We start from the raw sequence: 23,446 nt of genomic DNA on the forward strand, positions 1-23,446 counted from the left end.
CGCCTCTAAACTACGACTGTAATGACAGATGCTGAAATGCAGGATTCTCTGAGACAGGTAGGAGTTGTACATACATGTACTCTAGCGGTAAAGGTGACATTTATTCCGAAATACAACTTGTGGGTACCGGAACATTGTTAATCAATGGCTAAATCGATGTCAATATAATAGTTTTTCTCTACGTTTGCGGTCGCTTCTAAGTAAAGCGGACATCTATAACAATATTTAAATTGACGAAGGAGAGGTAGGATATCAGGAGGAGCACAGTCACAAACATAAGAAAAAAATAGTGACACCTATTGAGACTAGAAATACGACAGGACCTATAAAACAGTTCGACCTTCCTGTCAGAATCTACCTGCTGAGTTACTATTGTATTGTAAGTATTGGTCCATAACGTTACGATCATCTACATAGGATTTAGTGTGATAGACACATTATCACTATTACAATTATACCAATATCAATATAATCTGTTAAATAGATGCAATATTACGAAATTGCTCAATCGATGCATTTAAATTGAATATTAGTCAGGTAGGCGCTGTTCTCGCCCAGAGTAGCTATTACAGATGGTATTTACTGGATAAGGCCTGCATCACAGGTGGAACTGCATGTATTCAAATAGCTTCGAATGCTCCTGAACCGGGTTAGCCTAGCCTACGTCTATCCAGTCTATCAGCGTCTGTCAAAATCTAATCATTTTAAAGTTTCTTTGTAACGCGAAATGATACGTTTCGTCCTGTAGCCACAACGTAGCACATTTCTTAGAGGAAAGATGTGTTCCTTGCAAAACAAGCATCTTTACCGTGGCGCTCTCGCCCCCTCCCTCTCGTTCTCTCCCTGCAAGTAGCGTATCACAGCATCTTCTGTGTGTTTGGCGTGTCCTCCCTCGCCGGCACGAATATTCATTCACCGTTTTACTGGTGAGAAACAGACAGCTGCATGTATGTTCACGCTACACTCTACACACACGCTAATTTTCCCTATCGTAAACACAGACTGCGCATATAGAGGCCTCTTCCTTTATAATCCTCTGCTTTTCTTGCCGTAAATCGATATTTTCTCTCTCCTCTTCCTTCGTCTCATTCGCATCAGCATCCGGGTCCCACCCCCCTCCATCCCCTCTTCCCCGCCCTCTCATCACCCTGAAATGCGCGTGTCTCTGCATTCACCTCGCAGGGTCGTGCCAGCTGCACTTGGTTACTTCTCACTGATAGTAATCACTTCTTTTATCAACACCACATAAAGCACCCATTAACACAGCTGTTTACGGCCTTTAATTCTGACGATTCTTCAGGTAGGCTATGCTTTATGAACTGCCAGTCAAGATTTTATCATAGATATCATATCACAGATTGCTTATCATTTTTATTTTAATAATTATCTAAATATAACTGTCACATCCCACCCCACTCCCTAGGTCATGTCTTGGTTATTTCTGTGTGTACTCACCTCTCCTCTCATTTCAGTGTCTCCTACCCTGCCTGTGATTGACCTCCCCAGCCCTGATTGACAGCACCTGTTTTCAATCTAGCCCCAGTGTATTTAGCCCTTGTGTTTCAATCTCTCATTGCTAGTTTGTCTTTGTACTTCATGTCATTCTCTGCCTTGACTTCTGAATCCAGTAAAACCTTTTTTGGTGAATATTCTGAGTCGTGCTTTTGAGTCCACCACCTATCGCCGTTACAATAACTCAATTAAAACGTGTTATCATGTAAAATGGACTGCATTTATAGAGCGTGTTTTCTACCTTAGCGGCACTCAAAGCGCTTTACAATTTTGGCTCTCATTCACCCATTCATACTCACACATACCGACCGTACAGGAGCTGCGGTGCAAGCAGGGGGCGTAGCCACGTGGTGGCCGGCCCCCCCACCCCAACCTTTTTTTTAAACCTTCCTGGACAGAAACAGTATAAAGCTGAAATTCAATGGAGACTAGCAGCTAACCACTGGATACCGTTAGAAAACTGCTGCTCTGAATAATGTTTTTGACAATCAAGTGCCACCAAATAAAAGACTGGCCAGAGCTGGCCCCCCCAGAAATAATGTCCTGGCTACGCCCCTGCATGCAAGGCGCCGCTCTGCCCATCGGGAGCAACTTGGAGTTCAGTCTTGCTCAAGGAGACTTCGGCACATGGCCTGGGAGGAGACGACCCTCTCTATCCCCTGAGCCACAGCCGCCCCACAAAATTAATAATCAACATCTTTCTCTGGAATGCATGAGAGCGTCTGACGGTGCCTTTCATGTTAAGTGTTTATGTTAAAAGTTATTAAGATTTTAAACCTGTTAAAAGGATTGTGTAGCTATTTCATGGAAAAAAATTAATAATGTCTGAAAGATTGTTGACTGGGATTAAAAATAAGATCTCAAAGGCATAGCGTCACCCAAGGCGCCCGTGATTCTTTGAGGAGTGTGTCATCTCAGTCATTGATATTATGCAAACTTATTTAATTCCCATAAAACGATTACATTCTAAAATCAATGAAGCCTACACTGATTCACAATGCCCAAGCACAATGATCATATCAGCAGTAAAGAACACATAAAATGTCCAAACTTTATTCTTTATTGTAAAATATAGATGCTTCTCTTAGCATTGACAAGTCACAGTATGAGAGCCAGGCTCATCTCAGTGTGTGGAAGAGTTTGTCTCAGGTTTTCTGGCATTGCTGCTCACCCCCGCCCGCAAGGACCAGATGGTTCAGTCCGAGAGGAGGGGAATGCTGGGATAGTAGAGGAAAATAAAATGTCAAGTTGAGAGCACACCAGCACCCAACATATATTTGGGGGGATAGCTCAGTGGTAGCTGACCACTGTGGTGACCACCACTTTGTGCTGGTGGAGGTGTTTTGTGTTGGTTTGCTGGTGGAGGTGTTTTGTGCTGCTGGAGGTGTTTTGTGCTGCTGGAGGTGGAGCTGTGGGTACAGACCAAGGGGCTGGGCCGTGTCAGGAGCTCTCTGACAGGGTCTTCACGCACGTCTGGAAGGCCTCCATCAGGTCCCTGCAGCTCTCCTCACCCTTCTGCTTCACACTGACACACACACACACACACACACACCATGCTGAGGTCAACAACACTGCTCAGAGCACTGACACACACACACACACAGACAACATACACACACGTTTACAGATCTCACACACATACTTACACACAAACACAACATACACACACAGTTAGACATGCACCTTCACAGATCCACACACATTCACAAAAACTCTCACACACACACACACACACACACACACACACACACACACACACACACACACACACACACAAAGAAACACACACACCTTAGGAGAAGTCCGGATGAAACATGTTTAGAAGCAAAGCTCCTAACAGGGAGAGATCATCAGAGGACATATACAGACTCCTAGAGAGCGATCGTGTCCTCTCCAAAATCATCGAGGCTCCTGGGGCCTGGGTACTGGGTACTGGGGCCTGGGTACTGGGGCCTGGGGATCTGGGTACTGGGTACTGGGGCCTGGGTACTGGGGCCTGGGTACTGGGTACTGGGGCCTGGGGATCTGGGGCCTGGGGCCTGGGTACTGGGGCCTGGGGATCTGGGGATCTGGGTACTGGGTACTGGGGCCTGGGGCCTGGGGATCTGGGTACTGGGGCCTGGGTACTGGGGATCTGGGTACTGGGTACTGGGGCCTGGATACTGGGGATCTGGGTACTGGGGCCTGGGTACTGGGGCCTGGGTACTGGGGCCTGGGGACCCGAGCCAGGTCTGCCTCTGTGAGTCTGGAGAGTAACATGAACCAGCACAGGGAACGCGTCAGTGTTCTCTATAGGTCACCCACGGCTGAGCTATTTTAGGCTCAGCCACACACAGGCCACAGGCGACAGGCCACATATACATTACAGAGGACTGTCAGCTAAACTTGAAGCCCCATCTGGGCCTGTGCCGTCAAGAGGAGCCAATCAGCGTGGTTTCAGAATGAGCAGCTGCCTCCAAGGTTTTGTGTAGTCTCTCACAGTCTGTGTGTTTTTATTTATGTTTGTATATGTGTGCTCGAATGTGTGCGGTGTGTATTTGTGTGTGTTTGTATGTGTGTATACGCGTGTATGTGTTTATGGTGTATGTGTGTGGTATGTCTGTCTGTGAGCGTGGCGTGTGTTTGTTTTTGTGTGTGTGTGTGTGTGTGTGTGCATGATCAGATGGTAGTAATCCTCTCAGATGAAGATAAGCTTTGGACATGTTGAGCCCTGATGCTTTCAAACACAGTCCACACGTTGCACGTGACTACTGAGTGACAGGACACACAGTACCACGTGCAACAAAGTTACTATCAAAACACTATCACACAACGATCCACATACACACAACAAAGAGGAAAACATAAACTACAACAGGATAGAATATTCTTAAAAGATACAAGAGAGATCAAAATCAAATCAAATGTATTTGTATAGCCCTTTTTACAAGCAATGTCACAGAGGGCTTCACATAAGCCCATAGAACTGCCCTTCAACCAGGCATAGGAGATAGTTCCTTAGTAATAAAGGAGAACATTTAAACATTTTAAACTGTCATTAGTCATATCCCTCTTAAAGTGGGGTAACTCTTAAAGGTGGCGTAACTCTTAAAGGTGGGGTAACCACCCTTAAAGATGGGGTAACTCTGACTCACCATTTGTTGGCGTTGTCCATGATGACCTGGCAGGGAGCAGGAACGACTAGCTCGGAGTCTGGCATGCTGCTGGCTGCTGGCTGCTGGAGCTCTGCTGAGGTACTGGAGACTGGAGCTGCTAGAGCTGTCAGGTGGGAGATCAGCGAGAGACGGGGGGAGAGAGAGAGAGGGGGGGAGGGGAGAGAGGAGGAGGATGATAGGAAGGCAAAGGGTATTGGGGTAAGAATGGGGTGAGAGAGAGAGCGAGAGAGAGAGAGAGAGAGAGAGAGAGAGAGAGAGAGAGAGAGAGAGAGAGAGAGAGAGAGAGAGAGAGAGAGACTAGGCAGGACAGAGAGGAGAGAAGGATAATGAATGTTTCATGAATGTGCAGAGTGGCCAGCCAGCTAGAGTCGGTGTCAGCTGTAGAGACACGACACCAAAGCTGGGACAGAGCTTCCAGAAGGACAGAGCTACCAGAGGGACAGAGCTACCAGAGGGACAGAGCTACCAGAAGGACAGAGCTACCAGAAGGACAGAGCTACCAGAGGGACAGAGCTACCAGAAGGACAGAGCTACCAGAAGGACAGAGCTACCAGAAGGACAGAGCTACCAGAAGGACAGAGCTACCAGAGAGCCAGAGCTACCAGAGAGACAGAGCTACCAGAAGGACAGAGCTACCAGAGGGACAGAGCTACCAGAGGGACAGAGCTACCAGAAGGACAGAGCTACCAGAAGGACAGAGCTACCAGAGGGACAGAGCTACCAGAAGGACAGAGCTACCAGAGGGACAGAGCTACCAGAGAGACAGAGCTACCAGAAGGACAGAGCTACCAGAAGGACAGAGCTACCAGAAGGACAGAGCTACTAGAGGGACAGAGCTACCAGAAGGACAGAGCTACCAGAGGGACAGAGCTACCAGAAGGACAGAGCTACCAGAGGGACAGAGCTACCAGAGGGGTTTTCATCCCTGATGTCAGAGACTGAACTGCAGTTTGAATTCAGAGAAAAAATGGGTTCCTATCTCTGCTAACAACAACAAACTGCTGAAAGTGGAGGAGAGAGAGCGATTGAAAGTAAGTAAGGAGGAACGCGGGAGAACAGGTGAAAGAGCGAAGGAGAAAGAAGTGTGAAAAAAAGGTTTATCGTAAAAAAGGTTTCTAAAGCTTGGAAAATGTTTTTCGAAAAATGTTTTCAAAATATGTATTTGAAAGTTTGAGAAACTTTTTGGGAAAAAAATGTTCTACATCAAAAAACGTAATTAAATGGTTGAATTTTTTTGTTGTTGGAAAAAGTAGGGCCTACATCCGAAAATCAAGGTCCAGAAGAACACAGTTCTGACAGTTACAGTGGGTACAGACAATAAACCGTAATTTCATCAACCGTAAAGACATCATCTCAGGTATGCTTCAGGTTTGCTATCAGCTTTGGCAGGTCAACATACCACTCTCTTGTTTATAAGGAAGACCGCACACTACGTAGTATCCATTCTTAACCCTCTCCCTTATTTCAAACATGAGACATTGATATTTCAAACATGCTTTAGTAAAAAGCCACAGGTCTGAAACTGTTATAGTGGTAGTATCGTCTGAACAGTGTCGCTAAAACCTTGGATTTATTGTGACAGATTATGGAACAGCGATGCTGTCACGGACCAGTAAATCAAAGCTCCAAGGATGAAAGCGGACAGTGACCGACTATCTCCACTAGAGGGCGTGTGTGCTCATTATGACTTATTTACTCAACCACAGTAGCCAATGAGCAAACAGCACAATTCCGTCACGACCTGTGCTGTACACATTGTGTTCGTCGTATAAAGTGAACTAGTAACCAAAACAGTACATATTAAAAGACATGTAAACGAATTTGTTAGTTAATGGTTAAATGGAACTGGTTTGATACACTGTTCTCAATTTTATTCAAACTGAGAGTCGTTCTAGTCGTTAGCCTAATTGAAATGTGTTTAATGCTCTTCTAGTTCCACCACTTATTTGGCACTTATTTGCTTTTCACAATGTATGCTTCATGTTTTGGCTATCCACAAGGTGTTTGGGGCTATCTCGTTGTTTATGATCATTGATGCACTTTTTGTAAAGCTCTCTCTTGTAAGTCGCTTTGCATAAAAGCGTCCGCTAAATGACTAAATGTAAAAATTTAAATGTCTTTATCGCGCTCGCTGCGTTACAAATATGCTTGAAGCAAAATAAATATACACATAAATGAAAGTTAAACAGAATAGAGAGAAAACACAATCCCAGCACTGTGGTTTTAAGCATACTGGTCATGAAGTATCTAGAACATCACGTTTTGAGACATTTAAAAGGGAATGTGGCAATTGAGCTGTGTCATGCCCAAGTGATAGTCATAATAGACCCCAAACTGTAGATTTGGTTCAAATCAGGCTTCCTAAAAACATGCCTGACTCATGGCGGGTGGAGCGCCATCTGTCGGTCATATATAAGAATACGTGAAAGCAAAAGAAAGAAAAACATTTTGTGTCAAATATCCATTATGATGAGGAATCTGTGTCTGATTCACAAATTAACAATTATGCTAAATGATGACCACCAACCAGGAGTTATTAAATTAATTATATTATGAAAAATGGCGCCCTCGCCGAAAGAAAACAGTTTTCAAATTCATTTAAATATGAGAAATTATTATATTTGACCAAGGATAAAGAAATAGCCTATATGTGGGGGTTTATGTATTTTATTCATTCACGTATCCTTCATTAAAATTTCCCATCGAATGTGAGCATGTAAAATATCTACGTGTTACGTTCGTTTTTGTTATTAAAATATGTTTTCATCCACAATGTAATTCTTGTATTTTACAGTGAAAACAGAAAGTATTACTGGCGTTACCACAGCGCTGTCTGTCGCCAAGCTATTGAGGGTCGGTGAATGGAGGTCAGCACAGACAGATTGCGCGTGTGTTTGAACGATGTAAGTGAGGGGAGAGGGAGTACAGAGAGCGAGCAAGCCGCCTTCAAAAATGGCGTCTTCAGAGGAAAATGACTAAAAATATAAAAACGAGGCCTACTCTCTTTTGACCGTCTTTGTTGATTTTGATCACGGTTAACGTTTACTTAGATCGCAGTATATCGTCGTTGAAATTCATTTTCTAATGCTAAAAGAGCTGGAACGAGGGAAGCAAGCTTTAAAAATAGCAACCCAGTTTTATTTTGATGCGTCGACAGGGCTAGCTAGCATCTGCTAGCCCAGAACAATTTTGGGGTGGGAAGGCTTTTGCATGGCAGAAAAATCACGATTTTTGGTTTTGGAGATTACTCTTGTTTCAACGCCAAGATTATTTGCAACAAACCCATCCTATTGAAACCAATCTTTCCGATCGTGCTAATTGCTCCGTAGCAAAAGTAAAGAAAGGGGAGGAGAGAGAGGCGGCAGGGACGGACGCGTTTGATCAGATGTTTATTATCAATTTATCGATCACCGGTAAAAACGTTATCATGTTCGTGCATGGTTTCGTGAGGAATTTACATTTGTGGAAATGATAATTGGAGGAATTCTAGTCAAGGAGAAAGAGTAATTTTGGAGGTGTTTGGAGTACACCCCTATACCCCCCTCTTTCTCATCCAGCTTTCTCCTCCTCCATTTCTCTTTCAACATGCTGTTTTCCACTCTCGGGGACTTGCTTATGAAACGGGGAAAATAGTCTTAAAACTATAACGGGGAAGACGGATTCCCCGACAGTCTGTTACAAATCCGGCTCCTCGTCGCTTTGGTCATTGTCACACATATCTCATCAATGGATAGAAATTACCCGGGAACAGGGTTCGGTGATTTGGGTGCAGGAGCAGGATGGAGTTACGAGCGATCGGCTAAAGCAAGGTAAGCAAGCATCCTATTCAACATGCTCAGTCTAATATATGTATTTCTGTTCAATTCTATAGTATGATCTATATGCGCTTATGTTAACGTAAGATAATTTGGACAGCTATTCTTCCTAATGCCAGCGTCGCGTTGTCACCCAGATTAGTGGATGGTAGTATTATTATGAACACTGATCAAGTGGTGTGCGTGTCGTGGGGGTGGGCGGGGTGGGGGATAGTCTCTTGAAAATGCATGGAATTCGATTGACAGTCTCAATGCGCGGTTTTATGTAGGAAGGGAGGGAGCCGGAGAGGGAGGAGAGAGGGGGAGGGGAACATGAATCTGGTCCATTTAGGGGAGTTATCATTAGGGTCCCTCATACTGCCTTTGTCATTTCGACTGGCCTTTTTCCAATACAGGTAGATTAACAGGTTGATTGGGTGAAATATATTTTAATGTCCCAACATGTTAATGCAGCTTTGGCCATGACAGCACGATTGGGTAAAAATCAAATTAAACCCGGTTTATTTAGTTACAAAGTAACAGCCTTATATGGGTAATAGGTCTGCTGTTTAAATGTTACATTGTGGAACGACCAGGGCCGGATGCTATCGCGATGTCTGCCTGCAAGACCATTCATTCATCAACAAATGCACTGGCTACCATGACATAACCTATTTTGCATGATTAAAATGCTTTGCATCTGCATTTTCCCCAATGCAAATTTTTCATTATCATCATTATGCCAAACTAGCTAGAAGGGAAAAAAATGCAACTTGAATCATTTCATGAGTTGACTCATGAATACAGAAATTCAGTCTGGAAGCTAATAGCTAGCACTAGCGAGCTAGTTAACCACTACATGGTTTAAACCAATAATGGCCCTGCACCAATGTCCGCAGGAAATTAGGATGGTATAAACCCATGTGTATTAGCGTTGATTTTTTTTTTTTTACAAAAAACCCCACAAAAGCTTCATACCGTGGCTGTGCGTAGACGCAAGCCAAGGCCTTTGATTGTTCATGCTACACCGTACGCTACTAGTTAGCTGTCTTGTTTCTAGCTAAGTAACGAGTCGTATTGACTGGGCTTTCCATATGAGCTAACAAGCTATCTTACCAATATTCATATAAAAAATGGTTGTTCTAGTGATTGCTTATTAGATACATATTTAATCATATGCGACTGCGCGATAGCCTATAAAAGCATTCTGCGTCTTTGCAAGGCCTTGCTAGTTAGCATGGTTAGCTATCTCTAGCAATGCTCAACAGTACAGGACTGGTGCCTGCAACCCGGAGCTAGTCTGAGCAATTCACCTCCCTTGCCAGTTGAAATGTACAAGTTGTACCCGAGAAGCCAATACATTTTTCCTTGGGTCAAACGAAGCCAAATAAATCTAACACATATCTCACAATTGTTTCATGAATCAATGGTGCAATCATTCTGAAAGTCCCGAATTTTCCAACAAACCCATGTTCAAATTTGTAATAATCTAGAAGCGTTAAGTTTAATTAAATTGCCCACGCAATCATGATGATCCCAGTGGAGGATTTAATAGAGACATGTCTGTTCTGGGTGTATCAAGCAGAGTGGCAATTAGACGTTGATACTGGTTGAGTGGATTTGATCCTTAATTATAATGAAACAATGAGTTGAAATCTGAACAATAACGGTACTTCATGTCACCAACTGTGTCCACAGTTGCATTTTTAGGAGCTTGTCAGTATTCAGTAAAACACGAAGTCAGGTTAGTTTCAAGACATCCATGTCACCCAAAATAAGCCCAATAATTTGCATCTTTTAATGTCTACGCCAGGCCTTCTTCAAGGAGTCACTGTTTTTTGGAGGAAAAACAATTATGCAAATCGTTAAGTGAAATGAATTAATCAATGATTAATTTCCCTCCATTTGTCTCCAGTCTGGTGTATGGGAGTTCCAGATCCTCACATCCAGATTCCGAACTCCTCCATCGCCAAGCCTACGGCACACCACACCCTCTGCAGGGCTATGCCACCAATCACCACCCCGGGAGCTCTGGCCAGGGCGGGGCTTGGGGAGCAGCTGGACGGAGTTTGGGTGAGAGAAATGTCACTCACATTATGCAGGTGCCACTACCTGCCCCTGTGATAGGCTGTCAGGATGAAGGATGACTGAGGTTGTTGCCACTGTCAACATGCATCATATTTTATAGTTGTTTTTCCAACCTGTGCTGGGATTCTGTTCAGTGTTTGGAAACCTGCATTTTCTTCTAATACCATTGGCCTATTTTTCTTTCTATACTAGGAACATCTCTCTCTCTCTCTCTCTCTCTCTCTCTCTCTCTCTCTCTCTCTGTCTCTGTCTCTCTCTCTGTCTCTGTCTCTGTCTCTGTCTCTGTCTCTGTCTCTGTCTCTCTCTCTCTCTCTCTGTCTCTCAAGGTGTATGTGTAGGAGTGCATCATACTCTGTCCTCTGATGCCCAGTTCACTAGTCTCATCAAAGTGTGATGATTCAGCTCGAGCTACAAATCCCAAATCCTCTTCCACCTAAATCATAAAAGTGAGAATGTCGGGACCATAACCTAAGCCCCCGTCAGAGCCACGAGGAGGGAGTAGGTAGTTGAGATCAGCTTTAAAGCTTTTGACTGCAGATCAAGAGCAGATTCAAATCCTTCCCATGTACGTCCCTTTGGATCAAAGCGTCAAAGAGCACATTTATTACTCTTATCAGGAATGCGTTCTAAATCCCCTGTTGTGTTTGACTCACAGGTCTATCTGGGCTGTTTGACACCGGGCTGCATCATGCCAGCCCCTCCGGTCCAGACGCTTCGGTTATGAACCTGATCTCTGCTCTGGAGTCCCGTGGACCCCAGCCCCCCCCCTCCGCCTCCTCCCTGCTCTCCCAGTTCCGCACGCCATCCTGGCAGACAGGTGGGGTTGGTGCAGATCTACGTTAGAACGTGTTGACATTTAAACAGGGACATAAGTCAATATGACATTTGCTGTTCTTGCGTGAGTGTGTGCGCGCGTGTGTGCGTGCGTGTGTGCGTGCGTGTGTGCGTGCGTGTGTGCGTGAGTGTGCGTGTGTCGGGGATCCATTTCTGTTGGTTGCAGATGTAGACGTAGACAGCTGTGTGGCTTATTCTTAGTTATTGTATTATTATTATTATTATTATTATTATCCTTTAGTTAGTTGGTCTTCTGGTTGTCTTTCGTGTGCTCTGAAACGCACTGATTACCAGGGAGGAAAATCAGCACAGTTATTGTCATGTTTGTCAGTTCCTCTGTTGAGTTTGACAGATTGCATCGATTTTTAATTGATTATTTTCTTATCTCTCTTCTCCCTCACTCTTTCTATTCCCTCTCTTTCTCTCTGCCCCCCCTCTCTCCTCCTCTCTCTGCCCCCTCTCTCCTCTTCTCTTTGCCCCCCTCTCTCTGCCCCCCTCTCTCCTCCTCTCTCTGCCCCCTCTCTCCTCCTCTCTCTGCCCCCCTCTCTCCTCCTCTCTCTGCCCCCCTCTCTCCTCCTCTCTGCCCTCCTCTCTCCTCCTCTCTCTGCCCCTCTCTCCCTCTCTCTTCCCACTCCTCTCTCCCTCTCACCTCTCACTCCTCCTCCTTAGCGATGCATACTCCGGCTCCAGCAGAGCTCTTCATCTCCGGGGCGCTTCCTGGATCCGGCTCTTTCCCCTCCTCCTCTGCCCTCTCGGCCTATCAGCACCCAGCCTCCTTCTCCAGCCGCTCCTTCCCCTCGGTGACCCCTTCCCTCTCCCTCCAAGACACGCCCACCTTCAGCCCTACCTCCAACGGCCTCCTGTCCCCCCACGACCCCCTGCTCCACATCAAGCCCCCCTCCCAGGCCAGCCTGGGGTTCGACCGGCTGCTGTCCTCCCAGGGCCCCGCCGGAGCCTACCGGGGCGGCCAGGACCCCACCGGAGCCTCGTCTACCCAGGCGTCCTCCGCCCGCCACCTCCAGTCGCACCAGTTCAACCTGCTCTCGTCCCAGCTGCAGGACCAGTCCTCCCAGTTGTACAACGCGTCAGTGTTCTCCTCAGCCCAGGCCCAAGCGCAGGCCCAGGCCCAAGCACAGGCACAGGCCCAGGCACAGGCCCAGGCCCAGGCTCAGTCCAACTCAGCCCAGGAGCGAGCGGTTCCTCGACAGGACAGCGTTATCAAGCACTACCAGCGGCCCACGCCGTCCCAGTCCCAGCTCTCCTCGTCTGCAGCCCACTCCCTGCAGCACTACCTGAGCTGCGCCGGGGCCAGCTACCAGCAGCTGTCCCAGCACCGGCACGCCGGCCTAGCCTGCAGCCCACTGGGAGAACAGAGCCCTTCCTCCGACCACAAGGCCTCCTCTCGCACCGAGCAGTACCGCCCCATCATCCAGCCCCCCTACTCCTCATCCTCCTCCGGTGGGACGGGGAAAGCCTCCAAGAGTAGCTCCAGCAGCGGGTACTCCTCGGCCAACTCTGCCTCGTCCTCCCGGACCCCCCACACCCCCCCCTCAGCCTCCTCCACCTCCTCCACATCCTCTTCCTCCTCGTCCGCATCGGGGGCCCATCCCTCCAACTCCATCTCCAGCTCCACCTCGGCCCCCTCCAGACAGCAGCCTCCGCCCCAGCCCGCGCCCCCTCCCCCGGCCCCCCAGCAGCAGCAACAACCCCCCCCTGCCTCGTCCACCTCCGCCCCACAGCCCCTCCCCAAGTCTTGCCTCTCTGGCTACGGGTCCCCAGTGGCTCCCGTCAAGACCCCCTCCGCAGCCCTCACCGGCCAGACCCCTCCTCAGCAGCAAGCCCAGTCCTACTCCCCCAACCAGCCTCCCACGTCCCACCTTCCTCAGTCCTATGGGGGCTTCAGCTCCCCTCAAGCCCAGGATCTGAGCTCTGGGACTGGGGGGAAAGGCTACGGAGGTCTGGGGGGACGAAGCCAGTCGTACTCGTCCGACGTTTACGCCTCTGACTCCGCCTATGGCTCCCTCCCGTCCTCGCTGGGCGGGGCGGGTAGCCCGTCGCTAGGATATGGCGCCCCGGGCCACTCCCCCGCCCTTTTAAGGTCAGGGGGATCATCAGGGGGTGGGGCATCCGGAGGCGGAAGTGGTAATGCAGGAAGTGGGAACTCCGGTTCAGGAGGAGGAGGAGCCGGGGGTAGTATGGCCAATGAGCGAGGAGGAGGAGGAGGAGGAAGTGGAGGAGGATCATACCACATCCCAGACTCCAGCCCCTCTCCCTCCGGTAACTCTGGGACCATCCGTCCAGGGTTGCACTCCCCGGCCCCCTCCTGCTCCACCCAGTCCCCGGGCGGGGGGGCCTCCAACAAATACATCTCCTCTGTCCTGTCCCCCACCTTCATGGCCTCCCCCCAGGTGTACCCTGACTCTAGGGCCCCCCGCTCCCAGTCCCAGTCCTACCACCCCTCCTCCTCCAAGGCCAAGTCCGAGGCCGCCATGCTGGGGGTGGGCTCCCAGCGGTCCCAGGAGGAAGTGGACGATGAAGACGACTTCCTGATCCAGCACCTCCTCCAGGCCCAGGCGAGCCCCACCCCCCAGGCCCCGCCCTCCCACCACCACTCCCAGCAACCCCAGCAGTCGTCCCAGCAACAAGGGGCGCCACAGGCCCAATCCGTCCCCTCCGCCAGCGACCCGGGCAAGGGGCTGTCGTACGAGATGAGCAAGAGCTCCGAGGAGAGGTACCACCTGCAGAGCGTGATCCGCACCCACAGCGCCACCTCTAGCGCCGGGGCAGGTACTGCAGGCTTGGACAACCAGTTGGAGATGTCGCTGAAAAAGCAACAACAACACCAACAACATCAACAACAACAACAGCAGCAGCATCAACAACAACAACAGCAGCAGCAGCAGCAACAACATCAGCAGCAGCAGCAGCAACAGAGGAACGACCGGAACAGCAGGAACAGTGGAGGGAGGGGCGGATCCGAGCAGGGCCACCTCCATCACCACGACAACCTGGGTTCGGTGGTGCACTACGGGCGTGGAGACATATACTCCCAGCATGCACTGCAGCACGTGTCATCGCACGGCCACCTGCAGTCCCACGGCCAGATGGAGCTGCAGAAGAAGGAGCGCCCGGAGCTGGCTTACCCACGGAAGACCCCTGAGGCCGGGCAGCAGCAGCACTCCCAGTCCCAGGCTTCGGCCTCCATGATGGACTCTCCTACCGACCAGTCCCGCCAGCCCCCGCACCTGCTCCAGTCCGTGCTGTCTCACACCACCCGCAACAAGATGGAGGGACACCAACAGCAGCACCCTGTGAGCCAGCAAGGCATGATGGAGGGAGCCGGAGGGAGGATGAGCAGCTCTGGCAAACACGGGGCCCAGCCTCAGAGCCAGGCGTCCCAGCCTCAGAGCCAGGCGTCCCAGCTGCAGCTGCAACTCCAGTCCCAGGCTCTGGAGGCCGCCGCGGCCCACTACAGCCACGGGCAGCAGGACCAGGGCCAGGCCAAGCAGGGCTCGGTGGTGTCGTCCCTGGACATGCTGGAGCGCTCCCTGTCTCAGACCTCTAGCACTGACGGAGGAGTGGAGGAGAGGAGAGGGGGAGGAGGAGGTGGGGGAGGAAGAGGGAGAGGCGGTGGAGGTGGAGAGCGTCACAGACAGCAGCAGCAGGAGCAGAGACACCCCTCTCACCACCACCCCCAGCAACACTCCGCCTCGGAGCTCCACTCCTTCCTGTCCGAGCCCGACATGGGCCTCGCCACGCCTTCGCACATGCACCACCTCTCCCAGCACCACCCACAACAGCAGCAGCAACAACAACAGCACCCCAACTCCCACCACCAACAATCCCACTCCCACCACTCGCACGGCCACCACATGGGGCCCCCCTCCGGCTCCTCGCACGCCCAGCAGCAGAACGAGGCCCACTCCTCCCAGCAAGGCCCCATGGACCAACAGCAGGGGGGGGACCAGCACCAGTTCAGTCCCGGGGAGAAGAGCGGCCCCGGCCAGCAGAGTAACCGCTTCGTCCCCCTGACTTCCATCTGCTTCCCGGACTCCCTCCTCCAGGATGAGGACCGGTCCTTTTTCCCTGGGATGGAGGACATGTTCTGCTCCGACGACTACAAGTCCAGCTGTGCGGGGGGGGCCGGGCCGGGCCAGGAGGAGATGAGCGAGGGCCAGGGAGTACAGGAGGGCCTGGAGGGGATGAAGGGAGCGCAGGGCGGAGGAGGAGGAGCTGGAGGAGGATATGACCTGATGGGGCATCACGGAGGTGATCAAGGGTATGGGCAGTACTGCCATGGCATGTCTGAACCTGGGAACAACCCCATGCACCTGGACCTGGACTCCCTGAAGAGCCACGAGCTGCCCTCCACCGTCAACACCGAGCAGCTGGGTCTGATCCAGTCCCAGGGCCCCGGGATGGGCATGGGCGGGACCGGGCCCAACAGTGCCGGAGGGAAGCTCTCGTCCGGCCCCGGAGGCGGCGGAGGGACAGGATCTGGAGGGCTCACTTCCCCCATCTTCTGCTCCTCCCGGCCCAAGAAGCTTCTCAAGTCCAGCTCGTTCCACCTGCTGAAGGAGCGGCGAGACCCCAACACCCTGCCCAAGAAGAGCTACGCTCAGGAGTACGAGTTTGAGGACGACGAGGACAAGGCCGACCAGCCGGCCGATATCCGACTCAACAGCCGCCGCCTCCCAGACCTGCTGCCTGACCTCGTGTCCAGCTGCAGGAAGCCGGGGGGAGGGGGAGCCCTCAGTCCCCTGATGGGAGACTTAGACTTCTACCACTCGTCCGGTTACCAGTCTCTGGGCCCCCCACCCCTCCTGCCCCAGGACGGGCCTAGAAAGAGGGGCAGGAAGCCCACCAAGCCCAAGAGAGAGGGGCCCCCGAGACCCCGAGGCCGGCCTCGCATCCGACCCATGCCGGAGCCTCACACGGCCAACCGGATGATGGGAGAGATGGGGGGAGGAGGGGGAGCAGGAGGGGCAGTGGTGGGGGTGGGGGTAGCAGGGGCGGGCGCAGGAGGGTTTGGTGGCGTGGACGGGCGGAGGGGGAGGGGCAGGGGAGGCAGGGGGAGAGGGGGGAGGAGAGAAGATATGTTTATGGAGATGGGAGGGAAGGAGCAAGAGCCACTCCATCACCTCAATCAACATCAACATCAGCTCCACCAAGGCCAGCAGCAGCATGACCCTATACCACCTCTGAAGGTAAGCTTCGCTTGGGATTCTGGGATAGGCTGGACCGGTGTCTGGAGGACCAGCCCATACAGAGATAATTGACAGAGATGTGCATCATGTTATGTACACAAAGTGTATATAATTCATGATGTGATATATTTGATACTTAGTATATCCCCAGTGTAGTGTTGACAGCAGCAGCATGGCTACAGTCATGTAAAGAGCAGTGTCACCAGAGAGTTGCTGCGAGTGACCCTGTCCCGTGTGTCTGTCCCAGATCAAGCTCCCGGTCGGCACCCTGTCCGGGACTGACGCCCTTCTGAGGTCTGACTCCCTCTCCGGGACCGACCCCGCACTGTCGGACGGCTCTGTGGGCTCGGCCCCCTCTCTGGGCCTCAGCCCCGGGGCCCCCTGCGGAGGGGCCCCCTGTGGAGGGGATGCCCCTGCCAGGAACCAGGACAAGAACAAGCAGAAAAACCAGATGATGAACGACGGAGCGGACGGGGAGGCGATGGATGGAAGGGTGAGAGGGAGGGAGGGTGAGAGGGAGGGGGGGAGGGTTGTTGATCTTGTCATGGACATTTGCAATGTCACTTTATTCCCATCACAGACAAACATGGATACATGCTCACTTTATTTAAACCTTCCCTCTGTTCTTCCCTCTGTTTTTCCATCCCTCCCTCCCTCCCTCCCTCCCTCCCTCCCTCCCTCCCTCCCTCCCTCCCTCCCTCCCTCCCTCCCTCCCTCCCTCCCTCCCTCCCTCCCTCCCTCCCTCCCTCCCTCCCTCCCTCCCTCCCTCCCTCCCTCCCTCCCTCCCTCCCTCCCTCCCTCCCTCCCAGGGGGATGAGAAGGACTCAGAGAGCCGGGGTGCGTTCATGGCCTCCTTCCTGGACTTCCTCAAGTCAGGCAAGAGGCCTCCTGGACTGGACATGCCCCCTGGAATGGAGCCTGGCAACGGCCAATCCTCACCCTGCAAACCCGGGGGGCTCCGCCCCCTGTCTCCAGCCCCGCCTCCGCCCCCGCCGCCGTTTGGCGATGGCGAGGGAAACGGGGGCCTGGCCCTGGGGGGCTGCCCCAGCCCCTGCAAGCGCCTTGACGACGAGCTGAAGAGGAACCTGGAGACCCTGCCCTCCTTCTCGTCAGACGAGGAGGACTCTGTGGGAAAGAACCAGGACCTCCAGAAGAGCATCTCCTCCGCCATCTCTGCCCTCTACGACACCCCTCAGATCCCTTCCACCCTGCCGCCCCCTCCCCCGCCACCCCTGGCCCCCCAGCAGCTAGCCCCCAGCCTGCCCACCCTGCCCCCGGCCCCCCAACAGCAAGAGCCACTGACCCCCACCCTGCAGCCCCCCACTCTCAGCCCCCAGCCCCCCTCACACACGCCCCACACCCAGCCCCCCTCTGCTGAGCCGGCCGTGCTGCAGAGAGAAGACAGGAGGCAGGAGGAGGAGGAGGAGGAAGAGGAGAGGCAGATGGGAGGCAGGGAGGAGGATGAAGATGAAGGGAAGGAGATGGAGGAAGAGGAGCCAGACATGGAGACGCTCGGAGCTCCCCAGCTGGAAGGTACGGCCCAGAGACCGTGTTTCAGATCTGCTCCACATAGCGTTAATGTTACAACCCACTTTATGGTTCCATTTATTGTAGCATTTTCGCTTAGTTTATTACTTAAAAAAAAAGAAATCCAGTGTTCTGAAATTTTTATTACATTACATGAAATAACATTAATATTTCATAAATGTTGGTGATGCTTTCATCCAAAGCAAAGTATAAATGGTTATGTTTCCTAATGCTTCTTCAAAAAGACTAGTTAACAGATTTTGTTGTTATATTTCTTTTTTTTTCAGCGTCCCACCCAGAGCCCCCCTTGTCTCCCTCCTCCCCCGCCCCGTCCTCCTCCCCCTCCCACTCCCCCCTCCCCCCCCTCTCCCTCCCCTCGCCTCTCCCACCTCAAGAGGAACCACAACAGGAGCAGAAGTCTCCATCCCCCAGCCCCCTCCCCCCTTCCATCCCCTCTCCTCCACCTCCCGCCACCCTCCCACCATCCTCCTCCACTCCTCCCCCTCCTCCCTCCCCCCCTCGTGCCCTCACTCCCCCGCCCCCGGCCCGGGAGTCCCCTCAGCCCCCGGAGCCCCCCGCCTCCCCCGAGGAGCCCCCCGCCTCCCCCGAGGAGCCCCCCGCCTCCCCCGAGGAGCCCCCACCCTCTCAGGTGACCTCCCTGCACCTGGCCAAGAAGCAGGAGGACGCGGCCATCGTGGGTGAAAGTGAGGAGGACGAGAGCGAGAGTGGAGGGGAGGGCATCTTCCGCGAGAGAGACGAGTTTGTCGTTCGCGTGGAGGACATCCGGACTCTGAAGGTTCGTGTGTGTCTTGTGTGTCTTTGGAAATACCAAAAATGTACTTCACTTGCCAAATCTTCCGGCATTCCTCCACAGTGTAGCACCATATGCTCTAGCAGAGTCAGTGAACCACTAAACTGTCTAAAGGGATTTTTTATTCTCTTCTCCCTCTCCTCTCTCTTTCCTCTCCTCTCTCCCTCTCCCTCCTCCCCTCATCTGGGTCCAGATGGCGCTGCAGACTGGACGAGAGCCCCCCCCCATCTGGAGGGTCCAGAAGGCTCTGCTGCAGAAGTTCAGCCCAGAGATCAAGGATGGCCAGAGGCAGTTCTGTGCCACCAGCAACGTGAGTCTGTCTGTCTACACGTCTGCCTGTCTACACGTCTGCCTGTCTACACGTCTGCCTGTCTACACGTCTGCCTGTCTACACGTCTGTCTGTCTGTCTAGACGTCTCTGTCTATCTGTCTAGACGTCTGTCTGTTGGTCAGAGACCGTTAACAGTTTCTCCGTTATCCAAAATCTCATTCAGTCTGATTTGACAGAGAGCTTGAAACTGTCAGCGATTCTAGATATCATGTCTGTCTGAAATGAATGTCGGTATGAAAGGGTGTCAACATGGCTGTTCTTCCTTCCTCAGTATCTGGGCTACTTCGGAGACGCTAAGCGGCGGTACCAGCGTCTCTACGTGAAGTTCCTGGAGAACGTCAACAAAAAGGACTATGTGAGAGTGTGCTCACGAAGACCCTGGCATCGCGTCGCCCCGACCCTGAGGTACCCACCTGTCACCTGTACTACCTCTCTCACCTGTTCAACCTTAGGGTTAGAGCTTGCAAGCCCAGCTGCCTCTCTAAACATCTTCCCCCTCTTCCTCCAGAAGACAAGCTCCCCCCAGAATGGCGTCCCCCCCTAGCTCCCAGGCCCCGGCCCGCGTGGAGGCGGAGGAGAGCGTCCCGGCCAGGGAGCCAGTCCCCAGGGAGGCCCGAGACCGGACCAGAGCCAAGGAGCCGGTCCAGCGTGAGGCCCGGGACAGGACCAGGGCCAGGGAGCAGAGGGAGAAGGCAGCGGCCGCCGTGAAGGCCAAGGAGAAGAGGGTCCAGCCGGACCCGGAGCCCATGGAGGAGAGGGGGGTGGCGGAGCGAGGAAAGGCCAAGGAGGAGAGGAGGGTGGTGGAGAAGAAAGCTGAAAGGCCCCCCAAGGCTAAGCCGGCCAAGGTGAAGGCAGAACCGCCACCCAAGAAGAGGAAGAGGTGGCTGAATGAGAGGCCTTCATCGTCAGAGTCGGACTCGTCGGAGGAGGCAGCCAGCGAGGACGAAAGTGAGTCGCCATTTTGTGCCAGTCATGTTTCCCCCCGCCTGGGGGGTAGATAAAGTGTTATTTAATCTAATTGCGAGCGACAAGCCATTTTGTTTTATAGCTCGTTCGCACTTTTCAGCGAGAGGGAATTTCATGCTTTTGTGTGTTACACTCAATCTGGCTGCTTAGTCGGTGCTGTAACTGACAGGCTTTCTGGATCTAACGCCCTGGAGACAGATGTTTCAGTCAGACTCCACTTACCTCTGGTCTCTGGTTACCATAGCGAGTAGGAGAGAGAGACGTAAAGGCTTCCTGAAACGGTCTCAGGTGGCTGTGAATACGTGTTGTGAGGGAGATAAGTCAGTATGTATCTCTGTATTTAGCTACTACGTTTTTGGTCAACTTGTACACAAAAAACTATAGTTTTTTCTTCAGAGATCTAATATTTTTTTGTGACGTTTGATGAAAGTTAGGGTTTACAGTCATTGATCCCAATAGGGATGTTTTTAATAATCTCTGTGTGTGGGGTGTGTTTATCTATGTGTGTATTGTATATATCTGTGTGTGTGTGGGTGTAACCCCTCTCCTCCCCCCCCAGTGCCCGTGTCTGGAGGCGTGAACAACCGGGCGATGAGGGAGATGTTCCGGAGCTACGTGGAGATGCTGGTCAGCACCGCCCTGGATCCCGACATGATCCAGGCCCTGGAGGACACGGACGGTGAGGACACACTCTCACACACACACACACACACACACACTGAGTGTTATAAGAGTAGCGTGTTTTGATTTTAACCAATGAATCCCGGTACTTCATGTTTCTTCATCTCTATTGGTTCAGATGAGCTGTACCTCCCCCCGATGAGGAAGATCGACAGCATAATCAGCGAACAGAAGAGGAGGCTGATGAAGAGAGTCAACATGAGCACTCAACACCAGGTAACCCTGTCTCTCTCTCTTCCTGTCTCCCTCCTTCTGTCTCTCTCTCTCTCTTCCTGTGCCTGGATTCAGGCTTCGTCAGCAGGGTTTCCAGTGAGCTGATGTCCCTGAGATTGGTTTGATGTTCTGGTGTTCTCAGTGACCAGCTGTACGTAGGGAAACACCCTTGTGGTTTTGGCAGTTACATTTTTGATGCTGTAGTTCAACCCCAACTGTCACTTCACTGACACCCTCCCCCCTCTAGGAGGCGCTGCATGCGTATCCCCAGATGGCGGCGGACCCCCTGGACTCCAGCACAGTCAGGCTACGCCTCAGCGGAGACGCCTACAACCGCAAGACCCTCAACAGAGTCAAGAAGACCCTGCCCAAACCACAGGTGTGTGTTAGTGTGTGTTAGTGTGTGTTAGTGTGTGTTAGTGTGTGTGTGGTGGATGGGCTCATTACCACATGAGCACTCTGCATTGCAGAGTTGTCAAATATAATACATCTAAATAATGTGTATTTGATTTATTTAACTGAATTCTGGATATAATTATATTTCCTGTCTCTCTTTTTCAGGACCTTAAACTGTCAACGGCATCATGCAGACTGTACAGCCTGTACCACTCTCTGCATCATTATAAATACCACACCTTCCTGCACTGCAAGAAGGAGGTGAGTGTCTCTGAGTTAGGGGGGACTCTCAGCCACACACACCCTCACCTCCTCATCACTGTCGTGTCCTGCGTATGACTCCAGTCTGTTAAAACACCACCCCAGAGTTTGTGTATATTATGTGTGTGTATGTGTGTCTTAACGTGTGTGTGTGTGTGTGTGTGCTGCAGACCCACAGCATTGAGCAGGCAGCAGAGGATCCTGGCCAGGAGGAGGTGGTTCAGCGCTGCATGGCCAACCAGAGCTGGCTGGATACGCTGTTCAACTCCTTCATCGAGCTGCTCTCTCTCAGCACCCAGCCCTGAGGCCCCAGGGGAGGAGGGGCCAGCCCCGAGGCCCCAGGGGAGGAGGGGCCAGCCCCGAGGCCCCAGGGGAGGAGGGGCCAGCCCCGAGGCCCCAGGGGAGGAGGGGGAGGGATGGGGACATGGGGCCCAAGGACCGTAGATGAGCAGAACCTCTCCGTGCTGTTAGAGGAAGAGGACTGGGAGAGAGGCCTTCTCAGTGAAGGTGTGACCCATGACCTCTAGGGACCTTGGCTTCGTTCAGCGGCCACAATAATAGAATCACAACGTCTTGATTGGTGAGATGACCCTACCGGGCCTGGAGGTCGCCGCCATTGGCTGGTCAAGAAGGAAACTGACCAATCACGATAGGAGGTGAAAGGTCACAGAAGGAAGACGAGAGATTGCACCAAGTCCCTCTAGCATTCGCTGACATCATATAACCGTTGTCCTGACGATGGTTCGGTGAGGGAGGAAAACAAACTTACTGTTTAGTTTTTACATAAATTATTTTTTTGAAAAGACTTTTAGCGTTAGCGAGCGGCTTTTAAAGAGGACAAGGGGTGAGAATGCTTTTTAAAACCGAATGAAAAGTGAGTGTTGTGTGTACAAGGACTTTTCCCTGTGTGGGGGAGCATCATAACTGCTAATTAACTGGCTCGTTCTACAGTAGGGGCAGCACCAGTGGACTGGGGTAATATATGAACACATTTTTATTATTTATATGAGGTTTTTAACATAAACTCTCACATGCGCTGGGATGCTGCCTTAGCATTTTAAATAACATTTTTCGCAGGTTATAAATACAATCTCACATCCACATATCGGAACTGTCTTCCTCTTTCTTCTGTAAAAACAAAATTATAAAAACAAAACAAGAAAAGAGTTGAGCATTTTGAGGAAATAATGTAACTATGACTGTAAAATGAGAAATGGGAAAAGTATATTTGAAACTAAAACATTGTAGTGCTTTAGTTCATTCATCAGAAACACGCAGGTGCAAAGAAAACATAAAGGCATAACAATATCCAGTTCCCCTAAAGTGGGAAAGGTTATAAATAAGTAATATTTAAAGAGGAAATAGTCACTTCATTTTTATCAGTTTGATGTTTGTGCATACTATTACTTATTTTGGAAACAATCTAGTTTTCCTGCTAAAAGTCTTTGTGTAAATACTGTACAGTTCTTGAGAAAGTCTTTGTTCTTCTGTACATTAACTCTCCCTGTATTTGAGAAACAAAATAAAACCTGCAAAGAACAAAAACTCTATCGTTTAAAATGTTTTTATCGTTTGATAAAGTTTTGATATGACGTCGTTGTTTCCAACCCAAACTGTAGCGCTGCCTACAACTCCCAGCGTACACTGCACTCAAGTTGCCAAGTCACGGA

The 23,446-nt window shown here is 51.3% G+C and overlaps 1 protein-coding gene and 1 long non-coding RNA gene across 2 annotated transcripts; one reads left to right on the forward strand and one right to left on the reverse strand.

Annotated features, from left to right (window-relative positions):
- Positions 1–2,574: 2,574 nt before the first annotated feature.
- LOC136950813 (uncharacterized) lies at positions 2,575–4,757 on the reverse strand. The gene is made up of 3 exons (XR_010877509.1): positions 4,647–4,757; positions 2,936–3,037; positions 2,575–2,729 (listed from the first exon to the last, which is right to left on the reverse strand). It is a non-coding gene; the product is annotated as an uncharacterized lncRNA (long non-coding RNA).
- A 2,883-nt stretch (positions 4,758–7,640) lies between these two features.
- Positions 7,641–23,314, forward strand: LOC136950333 (proline-rich protein 12-like). The gene is made up of 16 exons (XM_067244625.1): positions 7,641–8,476; positions 10,377–10,534; positions 11,205–11,366; positions 12,053–14,233; positions 14,315–16,590; positions 16,838–17,083; positions 17,400–18,123; positions 18,405–18,913; positions 19,122–19,238; positions 19,531–19,664; positions 19,768–20,207; positions 20,785–20,904; positions 21,025–21,122; positions 21,367–21,498; positions 21,681–21,776; positions 21,947–23,314. The coding sequence occupies exons 1-16, from the start codon at positions 8,394–8,396 to the stop codon at positions 22,079–22,081; spliced, it is 7,611 nt and encodes a 2,536-aa protein (XP_067100726.1). The 5' UTR covers positions 7,641–8,393; the 3' UTR covers positions 22,082–23,314.
- The last annotated feature ends 132 nt before the right edge of the window (positions 23,315–23,446 follow it).

Source organism: Osmerus mordax, chromosome 10, assembly GCF_038355195.1.
Source record: "Osmerus mordax isolate fOsmMor3 chromosome 10, fOsmMor3.pri, whole genome shotgun sequence".
In the NCBI taxonomy this organism is placed as follows: Eukaryota; Metazoa; Chordata; class Actinopteri; order Osmeriformes; family Osmeridae; genus Osmerus; species Osmerus mordax.